This window comes from Chaetura pelagica, unplaced genomic scaffold (assembly GCF_000747805.2).
Source record: "Chaetura pelagica isolate M959 unplaced genomic scaffold, ChaPel_1.0 scaffold90, whole genome shotgun sequence".
Taxonomy (NCBI): Eukaryota; Metazoa; Chordata; class Aves; order Apodiformes; family Apodidae; genus Chaetura; species Chaetura pelagica.
In genome coordinates, this window is record NW_009953496.1 from 15,359,246 (window position 1) to 15,374,609 (window position 15,364).

Genomic DNA, 15,364 nt, shown 5'->3' on the forward strand with positions numbered 1-15,364 from the left:
CTACTGTTTCTTAGGTGGTGCCATAGCAGGAAAATAGGGTAAGATACACCTGAAAATAATGTAACTCCCAGTCATCTTAAAATGTTCCCAGCATATCTGAACATACCTGACCCTAAAATTCTGAAAAAACTGGATATCAACTGAATCTGATAATAAAGATATTCTTGTATGCATTGTATGAAATACGAGGAAATACGGTCATCTGAGAAAAAGAAATGAAGGCACCAATGACATAGGCAGCTAAAAAGAAGTGTTTGACAAAGTGGTATTGCAAAAGTCATTAAATCTGAATCAAGAGCTATGAACCTTATTTATTGCTTGCTCAAGCCAGAATGTGAAATAATGCAAGCTATAACTTTTTTCCCCCTCTAGCTTTCTGCCTGGCTTTTGCTTATAGTGATGGCAACCTAGACTTCTCAAGCTGTACCACAGGCATATTCTGTTTTCTACAGTAATTATCCTACATCTTTTAGTAAATGTTTCATTCTGCTATGAAACAAAATTGAAATCAGCTCAGTGGAAAAGTGAGCAGGGAAGAAGGTCAATGTGGACTGGAGGGTGATAAATAAAATGACTGACTTTGCAGACCAGATTACTGTGTTCAATCTGAGAGTGGATGCTAGTCTCTGAAGTTCTTGAAAAAGGCTAGCAAGCATGCAGTCATTGGAAATTCAAACACATGCTGCAAAAGAAGAGTGAAAAATCTCAGAATGGTAAAGCTTATTAAATGCAACTAACTCATTAACCAAATAGTGTCTGAGGCAGAATCCAAGTGAACTTCAGTTAAGCTAATACTGAATCTGTAGATGGTAAAAACATGTTGAAGCACAGCATATTTTTTTGACAACATTGTGCTGTCAATACATATCCAGAACTGAGATTTTCATAAGTACTTGAAAATATTTTCCTCATTTTTCTTTTCTTTTTCTTTGTCTTGAGAAAGCTGGAATGAACACTACTTTTAGAGCTAAAGACTTCAGTCGGATGTAACAAAGGTTCTCCTAACAGCTCTTATTCTGTACAAACACGTTAAGTAAATGTTAGTATGGAACAAACTTCAAAATGTATTTTTCTATTGCTTTTGTTAGAAAAACATCACCATTTCATGCTGTAGCTGTAATTGGATGGGGAAAATCTAAGCATAAAATAAATGTTAAGGATATACTTAAGTATAAGGGTATAAAATATTTAATTTTATTTTTAATATCTGTTTCAGGTAACTGGATATTCCTTCACCAGAACCACAAGACCTATTTTCTTTGTCATTATAATATCTGAATATAAACAAGAAATTCTTGGATTGTTCTTATTGAGTAACAAATTACTCATTTATTGAATTCCAAAATGCAGCTTGCAATTCTGGGTGTATTTCCAGTGCCCATTTGAAATGCTACCCAATGGCATGTTTTCATTTTCATCCCAGGGAAAACTGGCTTTTCACAGGGATAAAATGTGTGCCTCCTCAGGTCCATAGGAGTCTAGCAACTTACATCCAACTCAATACAAAATAAAGATGCATATCTCCATTTGCTAAAAACTGAATACATTAGTCATTGTGTTTCGACAGTAAGAACTATGGTCTTGTCCCTACTCATTTTAGTCAAGCAGAACACTAGCTATATTTAACAGATATTTCTACCAAATTATTAAATTGAGTAGCTACAACCTGGCCAGCTGCTCACAAACAGAGAAGAGCTGTTTGTGCATGTAAAGTTAAGGAATTGGCAAAAGACTGGAATTAAGGTGAGCAGATTTGGCATATTCATGAAGTCAGTGCACAGACTCTCCTAAGGAACACACACGAACAGGAAGGATACTGTTGGATTTTATAGAGAGATTTGAGAGCCTTGAAACAAATTATCCAATTGTGAGGGAAAACTGGTAATTTGGACTCGGTCAGGGTCTAGCAGGGATAGACCAGGAGATTCTCAAACAATTTAAACACAAAAAGGGAACATACCACAAGTGGGACAGGCAATAAAATCAGGAGTATGACAGCATTGCTCAGCTACTTAGAAACAAAAATCAGGGAAGAAGTCCAAGTCTAGCAAGGGGCACTACAGAAAAAGAGTCTGCAGGTATGCTAATTACAAAGGGAAGCTAAAAATATGTGTGGCTATGTATATGCGTGGGGGGAGGATTGTGGAAAACCTAAATGACAGATAATGCAGAAAATATTTAAGTATTAAATGTCTTTTTTGCATTGCCTTTATGGTCCTCACCATGTACTTCTACAGTCTGAGTCTACACAAACACTACTCAGCATTAACAGAGCTACAGATTACAGACTACTAAGAAAGGCTGGAAATATTCATGTCTGTGGGGTCAGATAGGATTCACCAGAGACATCTGCCATTATGAAGCCAGTCTACAATTAGGAGAAGTCCTTGATGGCTGGAAAGACATTAAGACTACACCCACATTTAAAGAAATACTTCAGGAACTAAGAATAAATCAAAATAATACACTGTGTGAGGCTGGCACCAGTGTCTTCTACCAAAAGCAGACAACTTTACCTTGGTAAACAAAGTGGAATCCCCTGGCTGATGCCCCACTCTTAGCACTGAATCGCAGAAGAATTTGATTAGATGTAGCCAAAGGCAATGTCTCTCCTACAAATGAAAAAGGAAATAAATTAAACATGCAAAACAGAAGTAACAGTTATAATTCTTCAGCATATAATAAAATATATTGTTAAAATAGTTTTAAGTTTTCCTCTGTATTTAAAGAAAATCTAAGTAACAATGTGTAAAATTAAATCTGCCAGTGGAGGTCTGAAAACTTGTCAGAATAAAAAGACTTAATGGTTCAAAAGCACAAACTTCCTGACATTTACTGCAGCTATTGCAACTAGAGCTCTAATAAACTACTTGTCTGGGGAACCCTACTGCTGTCTGGGGCCAAAATAATTAGAAAAAAAATTGGTTAAATTTTTCTGTGACTGAAAGCTTTACCTTGCCTTATAAAACACATTAAACACTCAAAAGCTTTTGAAAAATGCTATGTATAATGTTGACCATTTCAAAACTAAAACTGACATGAGAAAGAACAGATCATTTTATGTAGTTGCTTCAATAAAATTTATCATTAACATGAAATATATTACATTTTAACTAATAGCATTTCAAATTTTATATATTGGCTTGAGGACTAATAAATATCTCCCCTCCTGAGGTATCTATAGTCATGATAGAAGTTCAGTAATTAACTACAGACAAAATTACAGTATTTTTATACTACAAGGATGCTGTTCCACATAACAACTGTTTTTATTCTTACCAGATTATATCAACCCATATTTTAGTAAGCTCTATTGAAATGAACAATAGCGCTCAAATTTAATATATCCTAAATAACTGAGTAAATAGGATTTATAATTCTTTCACTTAGTTTTATATTACAGAAAATAACTATTCCACATAATAGAAACCTTTCCTAAAGCAATGTAAAGTTGTCACAATTTATAAGTAAAAATCACAAGTTCTCTTAAATTATTTTCACATGTCTCCTGTGGGAGACATTAGTTTCAACTTTTTAATATGTTTGATGCAGTAAAACTGGGTGCTCAGATAACTGGTCTTAAATTTAAACATTAAAAAGCAAGCATTTTGTCTTGTCACTGAACTTTTGCCAGTAATCAAACATATTTTAAAATTAATTTGTGAATTCTAATTCTAACGCAAATAGTTGGGATTCACCAAAGGAAAACGATAAGCGGCATTGTTCAGATAATAAAATGTTTTCTGTAAACCAAATAGATCTTTACGTATAAAGTATTTCTCAAATTATTCAAAACCAAGAAGTCATGAAAAGCCTTGGATTGCAAAAATCTTAAACTCACATGTAAAGTCTCCTAAACAGTAGTAGTGTATGCAAAAACACTTTCATAGCTGCATAAATGTATTTTACACACACACATATATATATATACACCCACACACATCTCCACTTTAGATTAACATAGTAATTATATATTCATACACTGGAAATTCTGGCCATGCTGAAATCTATATAAATTTAACTATGGTTTCACAGGGTCAACATATTGCTATAGTTACCTGAATGGAACAGCTGGCTTGCTTTTAGTCTAAGTGCATGTTTGTATACAGATAATTGGATTTTGTGAATACAAGTAATTTGTGTTGAAGTTAGATTTTTCAGAAAATGTAGATGTGTAATTCACAGAGTTTAGGGGCAGAGAAGATAATTATACTATCCAGTCTGCCCTCTTACATAAAGATCTGAGAATTTCATTCTGTTATTTCTGCACTCAGCCCAGTGATCAGGTCTTGTCTAAACCATATGTTCCAGATGAATATCTTGATTCAAAGATTTAGAAGGGTCTTCCATTTCCCTCGGTATTCTGTTCCAGTGACTTTATTTATTTAAACATTAAATTAATAATATTCTCTTCATTTATTTTTTCCGTACTGAACTATGTAAGCAATATATATTTTGTTTTGTTTTGTTTTGTTTTTTAACTATTTACCTGAGTGGGATCCAGACAGCGAACTAAGAAGTCTAGCTTGAGAGTTTTCTCCATCAAATAATTCTGCCACATCATTCAAAGCTGTCTGAAAATAGGCAAATTGCCCAAACACAACTACATAATAAAAAAGAGAGAGAGAGAAAAAAAGATTAAACAAGAACTTAGTCTTTAGAAACAAATGTAATTAGACATTTTTTCTTGACTTAGTTCCCAGTGAATTTCTGCACTAATCCTTTCCAAGATAATTTATTGTGCACTACGATAAAACAGTTGCATTACATATAATAAGAATTTGATGTGCTTTTCATTATTTATTTATTTTTAATTTAGAATAATATAAATAAACCACTCTTTTCCCCAAAAAGTACATAGAAAGGAAAGTTACTGATCTTTATCAATCTTAGCAACTGCTAGGGTGCATCTACTGTCATACATGAGAAATTGCTTATCCATTTTATAATATGAGGAATGTGTTTTAATCTTATTAATTTTGCTATTTTTGTAACTTTGTATAGTACTTATTTTATCAGAAAGATATAAAAACTGAGCAAATATTAAAAATACCAATGTGCTACTGATTCTGACGTATTGCTACACTTGATTTGCACTTCAGCTACAAGCAATTTAAAGTATACTGACAAATAATTTAATCAACATATCTCACTAGCAGATACCAAATGGTTTCACTGAATTCAAACATCAGATAGCAATAGAAGGATAAAGCAATAAACTGGTAAAATCAACTTAGTAAGAATACTCCTTTGTCACTGTAGCCATCCAAATTTTACCAGCAAGGGAAGAATCTGTTTTAAAATTATACCTATTCCAGATTCTGTATACAAATCAGGAGTCGTCAATGCAGCACAATTTCTGTACAGATTGCATTTTCCAACCTTCTTGTGAAGTTCTTTTTTTTTTTTTTTTTTTTCTCTTTCTTAACTATAGTCCAACCTCCAGATTTTTAAAAGCAGGGCTAACATTGAAGTTAGATTTCTTTTATGATGTCTGTTTTCTGAGCAAATTTTGTAATCTGGCAAAAATTATTTGAGCTACCTATACTTAATCACTTTTTTTCCTTATATCCAGTTAGAATTTGTTGTGCTACAACTTGTGACTTCTGCCTCTGCTCTCTTACTGCATACTTCTGGAAGGAAGGGTCCTCCTTCACTTATCGTTTCCAGGCTGAACTTCCTTCAACTCTTCCTTGTACTATGCTTCAGCCTCCTAATCATCTTGGTGGCTCTCTGTTGGGATCGTACTGTTTTAGCAATTTGTGCCTTGAAATTTGGAAGCACAAAAGTATAGACATCGTTTCCAGACGCTATTTCATGAAGTTATGAAGAGGGAATCAATATGTTGTCCCAACTTGCAGGCTACACCCTTGCTAGTTAGTTGCTGCAAGGACATCCTTTGTGCCAGCTATTAACAACTAGAAGTAAAGTTACTGCAATGTTCTTCAATCCACAAACCTGTTTAGAACTGCTAAAACTGCATGTTTTTAAGATAAAAATTATTTAATTAACGAAAAGGATTGGTTTTAAGTTGTGCCTTAGGCCAGACCATTCGAGTAACTTTTCCATCAGGCCCTCCTCAAGGCAGGACTACAGCTGAAAGAAGGATCTGGGGAACTACAGGCCTGTCAGCCTGCCTTGTTGCTAGGGAAGGTCATGGAGCAGATAATCTTCAGTGCCATTATACTGCACATGCTGGACAACCAGGCAATCAGGACCAGACAGCAGGGTTTCATGAAAGGCAGGTCCTGCTTGACAAACCTAATCTCCTGCTATGTCAAGGTGACCCACTTAGGAAAAGAGGAAAAGGCTGTGGATGTTGTCTACCTAGAATTTAGTAAAGCCTTTGACATGGATTACCGCAGCATCCTTCTAGATAAACTGGCTGCTCATGGCTTGGATGCATTGCTTGGTGAAAAACTGGCTGGATGGCTGGACCCAAAGAGTAGTGGTGAATGGAGTTAAATCCAGTTGGTGGCTGGTCACCAGTGTGGTCCCCAGGGCACAGCATTGGGGCCAGTTGTGTTTAATACCTTTATCAATGATCTTGAAAAGGGGATCAAGTACACCCTCAGCAGTTTGCAGATGACACCAAATTGGGAGACAGTAATGATCCACTTGAAGGTTTGAAGGCTCTGCAGAGGAATCTGAACAAGCTGGCTTGATGAGCTGAGGTCAACTGCATGAGACTCAACAAGGCCAAGTGCCGGATCCTGCACTTGGGTCACAAAAACCCCAGGCAATGCTACAGGCTTGATGAAGTGTGGCTGGAAATCTGGCCAGAGGAAAAGGACCTGGGGGAGTTGATCAATAGCTGGACTAACATGAGGCAAGACTGTGCCCAGGTGGCCAAGAAGCCCAACAGCATCCTCGCTTCAATCAGGAATAGCGTGGGGAGCAGGGGTAGGCAAGTGATTGTCCCCCTGTCCTCAGCACTGGTGAGGCTGCACCTTGAATACTAGGTTCAGTTTTGGGACCCTCACTACAGGAAGGAGATTGAGGTACTGGACCAAGTCCAAAGAAGAGCAACAAAGGTGGTGAAGGATCTAGAGAACAAGTCTTACAAGGAGTGGCTGAGGGATATGGGATTGTTTAATCTGAAGAAAGTGAGGCTGAGGGGAGACTTCATCAGTCTGTCCTGAAAGGAGGTTGTAGTGAGGTGTGTGCTGGTATCTTCTTCCACAAAACAAGTCATACTACAAGAGGAAAGGCCTCAAGTTTCACCAGGGGAGATTTAGATTGGATAATAGGAAAAACTGCTTCACCAAAGGGTTGTCAGGGGCTGCCCAGGGTAGTGGAGGAGTCACCATCCCTGGAGGTATCTAAAACACATGTAGATGTGGTGGTTAGAGGCATAGTTTAGTGATGGACTTGGCAGTGCTTGGTTAATTGCTGGACTTGATGATCTTAAAGGTGTTTCCCAAGCAAAATCATTCCATGCTTCTATTTCTCCAGTGTGAGTCCTACTCACAGGCTACAATTCTCCATGAACTGCTTCAGCATGGGTACCCTGTGGGACCTCAAGTCCTGCTGGCAAACCTGGTCCAAGCGTGGGCTCCTCTCTCCCTGGAGCCAAAAGTTCTGCTAGGAGCGTGATCCAGTGTGGGCTCTCCACAGGGTCAGAGCCTCCTTTGGGTGTATCCACCTGTTTCAGCATGGGCTTCTTCATGGGCTGCAGGTGGATATCAGCTCCACTGGTAACCTCCATGGACTGCAGGGGGACAGTCTGCCTTATCACAGTCTTCACTACAGACTGGAAGGCAATTTCTGCTCTGGGCCTGGAGTACCCTGTCACCTTCTTATTCACTGACCTTGGTGTCTGTAGCATTGTTTCTATCACATATTCTCACCCCTCTCTACTGCTACAGTTTGATTGTACAGGGTTCTTCTTTTCACTTTCTGAAATATGTTATCACAGAGACGCTACCACCATCACTGATGGGCTCAGTCTTTGCCAGTGGTGGGTGCATCTTGGAGACAGCTGGCATTGGATCTGTTAGACATGGGGGAAGCTTCAAGAAGCTTCTCATAGAAGCAGGAGCTGTAGCACCCCCACTACCAAAACATTGCCACACAAGCCCAATTCACTCGGTTTTTGACAACTGATTTTACTTTGCAGGAAGCTTGAATGAATGGTTATCCTATGATGGTGAATGATGTAATCAGTGAAGGCATTTAGATACGCTTGGATAGCAGACAAAAATGGCTTAGCTGAAATCTATTATGCCATGAACACATTTCTATTTAAAAGCAATTTGCAATATATTGAAAAGCCAAAGTCACTACTACACAAGGTTTGAACAGAACAACATTCAATGATTGATAAATCAGTAGACGAAATTCTTACCAAATTCTTTAGGTACAGTTATTGAATAATAGCAAGTCTGTCCAGCAGTGTAATTATGAGGATAACTTGGTGATAAAACCACTCCCTCTGATCCAGTATACTGCCCGCCACATGGTGCTGGAAAAAGGACAGGAAGAAATTTGTTAATTACAGTTGTCTGTATTAGTTTAGTCTGAAAATGAAAACCTAAAGATTAGTGACAGTTCAGTACTTTTAATTTTGTTTGGTTTTCCTATAATGACATAGCTGATGGCTCTTTCCTACAATATAACTTTTATAATAATTTGTTTAAAATTAGAATACATTAGAGTGCTGCTTGACTACAAGGATTCATACAGGACTGGAAGTATAAATTATTTAGTTGAAAGAAACTGTAAACATAGCATTTAGGTGTTTGGGTTTGTTGTGGGGGATTTTTTGTGTTTGTTTTTTTTTGAATGTATGTCTTTATCTATGTATGTCTCTATCTATCTATCTATCTATCTATCTATCTATCTATCTATCTATCTCTATCTATATCTATCTATCTATCTATCTCTATCTATGTAAAAAATAGCTCAGAAAAAACCCTATGGCAAAAATAAATGGTACAGCATTTGGTCTCAGAGGAATACAATACTCTAACAGTACCCTTTAAAGAATGCCATGGATCCTGCTTTGTGAATGTATGCTTGAATTGCCTTGCTTTTCATAACCTCCTAGATGATTATCAAAAGAGCATGTAATTTGTATATATAAAATAAATATCTTTGGCTTCATATGTATATCAAACAGAACAGAAGAAGTAAGATAAATTTTACAGCTACAGAATTTAGAAGGGATATTTCAGGACAGTGGGGCCCTGGCCTTCAAGACTAGTCAGGCATCCTCTAGGCCGCAGTTCTGCCCACATCATGAGAAAAAAATGAACGATGCATGCATAGTATGTTCCTTCCATGTACAGGCAACAAATGTGGCATGCTAAGGGACTGCAGAATTTACCAATTAAAATGAAAAGCATTACATCACAGGAAGTCTGTGTCTCAAGGACTTCTCAGCAAAAGCGAAAGCAAGGAGAAATAGCAGACATAAGGAGCAGCTATTTTTAAGTTAAAATATCTCCTTGTGTTGGATATCGAATAAATACATATCTGCACTATTAAAATAAAGAACTGCTGTCGCTTTTACCAGTTTTTGAGAACAAATGGCCTGGCTTCCAATCAAAATCTTAATTAAAATGTCTTATAATCAAATGCTACTAAAAGCTATAGATTGTACAAGAAAAAATAGATTGCTGTATATTGGTATATTACCCAAGAAGACAATGGTATTATTCTAAAAATAAATAGATAAATTAAATTATAAAAAACACATTACTTTTCTTTTTAAGCAAGCAAACCATAATTTCATAACCTAAACAGTAACTTCGAACTATACAGATAAAGTAAACCAATGTTACTCTACTCCAGAAACGTCATATATAGCAGATGACATTTTAACAGCTGCCTGGAAACCAGCTCTGAGAAGAAGGATGTGGGATCCAGGTGGACAAACTTACTGGTCTGGGGCTATCAAAGGATGCTGTTACCAGCTCCTCAGTCTGCTGAACCCACTCATGGGCTGTGGGACTATGCCTAGCAAGTGAGAGCACAGCCTGTGCTTTAGCCATCCTCAGCTCTTGGATTATCTGCCCTTATGGAGCAAACTCGATGTTCCTGCTCCCTGACAGCAACTGGGCTTTAAAAACATGCTTGAAATATTTCTGTAAGTTTAACTTCCTTATATAGGAAGCACTTAATGCTACATATTTGTGTCTTCTCTTATATGCACAATGTGAATTATTCAAAAAAACAATGTAATGAAAGAAGACGAGTTTAACCTGTCAGCAGGCTGAATAGGATTATGTGGCTGAGGTGAAACCCAAATATCATGAGGAATCAGTTCATGCCATGAATTTATAATCTCTGTATTTCTTTATCTTTTGACTTTGAGCTTACAAGAAACTAAGCCACGAAGTCTATCTTCTGGTTACCAGACGAAAGTCTCAAGTAATGAACCTTTCACTGGAACGAAAGTATTCACTAATGCTTAATTTAAAATTAATTCCAAAATTATGGAGTTGTAAAATTGTTCCTTATAAAATGTGTTTTACTATTTTTCAGATATCAGTTTGATAATAACTATAACATCTTTGTAGTATTTCCACTCTGTAAGGAAAGCCTGTGAGTGTTTAGGCCAAAAAGATGTAAGAAAAGTTCATTTGTATGTTAAGGCTGTAAAATTTACCAGTGCAGTGCTGTGGCAGTCAAACATATCCTAAATTGTAAATAAAAAAGAGCTCTCAGTTTTGACTATAATTCATGCCTCTTTTAGTGAGCAAAAACTAAATTTTCAGAGGATGTATTTAAATAACTTAAGGATTGTGAATTATTAATGAAAACAGTATGCCTGAGAACTTCCATTTCAGAATATACCTACTGGCAGTTGCCAACTGTTAACTAGAAAATTTGAAATTTGTTTTATCATGCCTGCCTGTAAAATGCTACCTTAAAAGAAATAATAAAAATCACAAAGAAATAAAGTTGAATTAGTTCACTTAATTAGGGTAATTGACTTAAAGAATAGATGCATAATTTTTAGAGACTCCTTTTAGGTTCTCTTCCATTATTCATGCTTCAAAATTTGTAATTTTTTTAATACAATATTTTAAAGAGGTTCAAAAAAAGGTAATTAACTACCAGTATAAATAAAGAGACAGAAACTGAGACTATTATCACTGAATCACAGAATATTAGGGGTTGGAAGGGACCTCCAAGGATCATCGAGTCCAACCCCCCTGCCAGAGCAGGAGCAAAATAATTATTTTCTGTTTTGATTGAGCTAAGTTGTGTATTACAAGAAGGCTTTATGTGACAAATAAGGTGATCCTGAGTGTATTTTGGTTCTTGCCTCCTATGCAACTACTGCCCTTAAAATTATGTATAAATATGTTTTATATAATATATCTGCATTTCATATATATATTTAAACACAAAATATTTTGTTTACATTTTCCACTCATACAGTTGTTCTTTAATTATTAGTGTCTCAATTTTACTCAAAACCATGCCCTGGGAAAAAAAAAACAACAAATACATTCTTTACTTCCTTTAGACCTTTGGCAAAGCCACCATTACAATACTATGGTAAAATAAGACTTACAAGGATCCAAGGAGGTCATACAGTCCTCAGTAATCTGTGGTTCCATTATAACCCACAATTTGAGATTGTTGTCCTTATAATTCAAGTCTACTTTATTAATGAGCTATTTAAGGCTCCACAAAGGAGTATAAATAGATATTTATTTATCTAGCATGGTTTACTCCATACTAGAGACAGAAGTGTAGTAGTCATGTACATGATACTTTAAAAACCTCCACACCTTAACTGAAGTATGAATTTTAAAATTGAACATTCAGCAAAACATACTAGATAAATAGATTAAGTACTTTTACCAGCAGATATCCCAGTTTAGTTTTATTTAGATTTAACAGTGTCCAGATTTTCAATCTTTCAGTTAGTAATTTCTGCTTCTCTAGACACTAAGTGTTATTTTGAATAGGCATCCCAAGCATCTCAACACTGTATTAAATGTCACCATGGAATAAGAATTAAAATTACTACGGCAGGAAATTAAAATGATGTCTCAGAGCTACAGTAAACTAATTTATCCTCTATCCTTTGTTTCAACATTTGTGTTGTATAAACAAAGAAAGATTAAAAAAAACTAAAAGAAAGTTAGATTTATTAGTTATTGTCAATAAAACATTATATAATTTATGCTGAAAAATAATCTCCTGTATAACTTCAGATTTTTATGTATCTATTGGATGACCCTTAAAACGAACTCAGTGTGAAATCACAGAATGGTTTGGGTTGGAAGGGACCTTAAAGATCAACTAGTTCCAGTCCCTCTGAATGAGCAGGGACACCTTCAACTAAACCAGGCTGCATCCAATAGTGTTGTCTATTTTGTTAAGATACAGGCATTGTTCTAGGAGCTCTTTCTGTTCTAAAGCTACCTGTCTGAGTGTAAAAAGAGTATTTCCCTCAATTTTTTATTTAATATTTTTAAAGGGTTGTAAGAATAGAATTTTAATGGTAAACGATTTCTTAAGAAATAGGATATTAATTCTGATTTAAAAATTAGGAAAATAAATGTTGATTTTTAAATTTATATTTGAATTTTGTGTCAAAGACACAAGCAGCCTGAAAAATAAGATGGAAAGTATATCAGTTTGCAACATGAACCACAGCTCATTTTTTCTTTTTCTTCTTTATGCTTACTCCTGCATTGTGACTAAAAAATTGAAAGAATGCTATAAGGTCTGGATCAAAATCAGGCCTGGAAATATCTAACTTAAGTCTAACATCTTAATCTATTTCCAGCCCCGGTCCTTGCTCTAAGCACAACTGAAACAGTATATGCATTGTCAAAGTTGCTACAACATTTTAAAATGTAGTTCTAATTATTATAACAAGGAAGGTAATACCTGAAAACAATACATCTTGAGACTATGTGGGAGCACAGATAGATTCCTATTATTGTAAATCTGTCATATATTGAAGTTCTATTTTGTTAAAAGGACTCCCCCTACTTGCAGTCTAAGAAGAAATAAATTGGCAATAGATATTACAAAGAGAATAAAAAGAAACAATGGATAGGCTAGTAGTAATTAATAATTATTAGTAAGTCTATTTGATATGGTTTCTCATAGATATCAAAAAGCCTTCCATTAAAATTGATATAACAGGGAAAACATGGAAACTTATCCACTACATTGTAAGAATTATTGACATGTGTGACTTCAGAATTTAAAGAGTTTTAAAAAAAAGTTTAAGCAATACATCCATAACTAACATGTACTAAAAAGCTCTTGTCATCATAATTTTAATTTTTTTTAACTTCAGATTTTTTTTTAATACAAGTTGTGTGTGTAGAAATAGTATAAACAGCCTCAGGGACTGAGAAACACTGGATTCACTGAGGAGACAAGCAAAATGGTAAGAAAATACTGCATACCATTACAAGATGGCAGTGCTCTATTCCATGCTGGCTTTCCATCTGCACCAATGACACATGTTATAGTTGAAGGATCAATAATCTTATATCCAGAATCACACTGGTAAGTAATAGTTGAACCAAGCTTGAAGTCCATTCCGATTCTTGTCCCATTCATGATGTTTCCAGGATCGAAACAAGCCTCCCTCGGCTTTTCTGTTAAAATTAATTAAAGTAAATCTATATACATTTTCAATTAAAAATAAACAAAATTTAAGATTTATCAGTGTTGTGGTTTGGTTTTTTTTTTCCTGTCAGTTTATATTTTCCAGCATCTTATTAAAATGTTTTCTTATTTGTGTACGCTAACTACCAGATCATGGATGTTTCCATTACATTGCTTACCTTGCCAAGGAAATTACACTGAGAGGATCTAACAACTGGATTTTCTTCCTATATTTATTAATAGAACTCCAAAAGCTGAAAGACTGCAATGAAGTTTAGTAACACAGAAGAAAAACTACCTTTTATGAGAATTCACCACTTAAAATCATTACATTTTTAACCAAGTATCATGCTTAGTACTTTCTAACTTCTGGTTAGAAAGCTGCCATATCACAGAATAATTTAAACACTAACAATTAATTGTTCTTTTATACTTTGCATACTTTTTAAGAAGGTCTAAGAATGACTGGAGCTTGAAGGCTGACAAAACAAATATAACAGCAGTATTCTGGAATAAGCTAATAGGTACGAAATCTTTAACTTAGTACAGACATTAATGTTAACCAGACTACGTTTTCATTCATTATCTCTGGCAAGTTAAAATACAAAGAAAAGGGACAGGATAAATAATTCATACTAGAAATTACTTTTTTTTCAAGAAAATTATTACCTTCAAATATGAAGTACTTAGGCATAGAACATGATTTACAACTAAACAAATTAAAATATTAGCATTACTATACTGTCAATAACTACACAATACTTTCTACAAACGGCTTAAACACAATTCAGTCTCTTTAAAATCTATTACAATATTGTGTACTAGTACTTCTATAAATAGTATTTTGCTAACTATGTGAACTCTTTAGGAGGGAAGGAAGTACCTTTTATTAAAAAATCCTAGAGTCAAATCCATAGTCAAAGTTTACAGTGTGCCTCCTTCCCTTATAAAGTATTTAAAAATAATATATTTTAATTAAATAAACAAGGAATATCATAAGAAAACAAAGGTGGATGTCTGTAATCAGAAATTTAAATTAGTACATTTTTAATCGATTATTAATAAAATATTTAACTATTAGGCCGTAATAGACTGCCCAGAGAACATAACAATTTTTAATATATATTGTTCTGTTCTTATGTGTTATATTTTTATTGTTTATATTGTTTTATTTAGTTGCATAGAGACATATATTCAGACTGTTGAGAACAGAAACACACACAGTGAAAATTTTTATCTCTTATCTCCTTCTGCTCAACTTGTCACTTTCTTTCCTTGCAGGCCAACAAGACTTCCAGCAACTGATTTTCTTCCCATTTTATTTGTATTTTCTTTAAAGTTTAGATAGGAATAAACAGACTAAGATTTAATCTATGGCAGTATGACAGCTACTTTGGGAAGAAAAGACTTGCCAACATGAAGAATAATGCATGATGCTGGATGAAAGATAAAGACTAAATATAAAAATTTTGTAGTAGTTCTTAACTTCCCTCTTTTATTATTATGTAATTTCTATATTCTTTTGATATTTTTGTTCCTTCATTTTCGACATGTACCTAATGTGGTTTACTTCCATTGTCAAGAATAAGAAGCTGAGGCAGCACTTTCACTGCTGAAAAACAGTTTGATACATCTCAGCAGAAATGACAATCAAGCAGAGACATCATCTGTGACCAAAAAGCAAACCAGCATTTAACATCAGTGTGTGTCAGCATAACCCATTCTCTGGCTATTGCAAAAAATGCAAATATTGTCCTGCTGAAATTATTAA

At 34.9% G+C, this 15,364-nt stretch overlaps 1 protein-coding gene across 1 annotated transcript in view; it reads right to left on the bottom strand.

Annotated features, from left to right (window-relative positions):
• CSMD1 (CUB and Sushi multiple domains 1) overlaps positions 1-15,364 on the bottom strand; it is an 805,423-nt gene that overhangs the window by 151,909 nt on the left and 638,150 nt on the right. Inside the window, exons 30-33 of the mRNA XM_009999261.1 lie at positions 13,389-13,583; positions 8,348-8,464; positions 4,490-4,603; positions 2,517-2,612 (exon numbers count right to left, since the gene is read on the bottom strand). Of these exons, the coding sequence (XP_009997563.1) occupies positions 2,517-2,612; positions 4,490-4,603; positions 8,348-8,464; positions 13,389-13,583 (522 nt within the window). The remainder of the gene's footprint in view (positions 1-2,516; positions 2,613-4,489; positions 4,604-8,347; positions 8,465-13,388; positions 13,584-15,364) is intronic.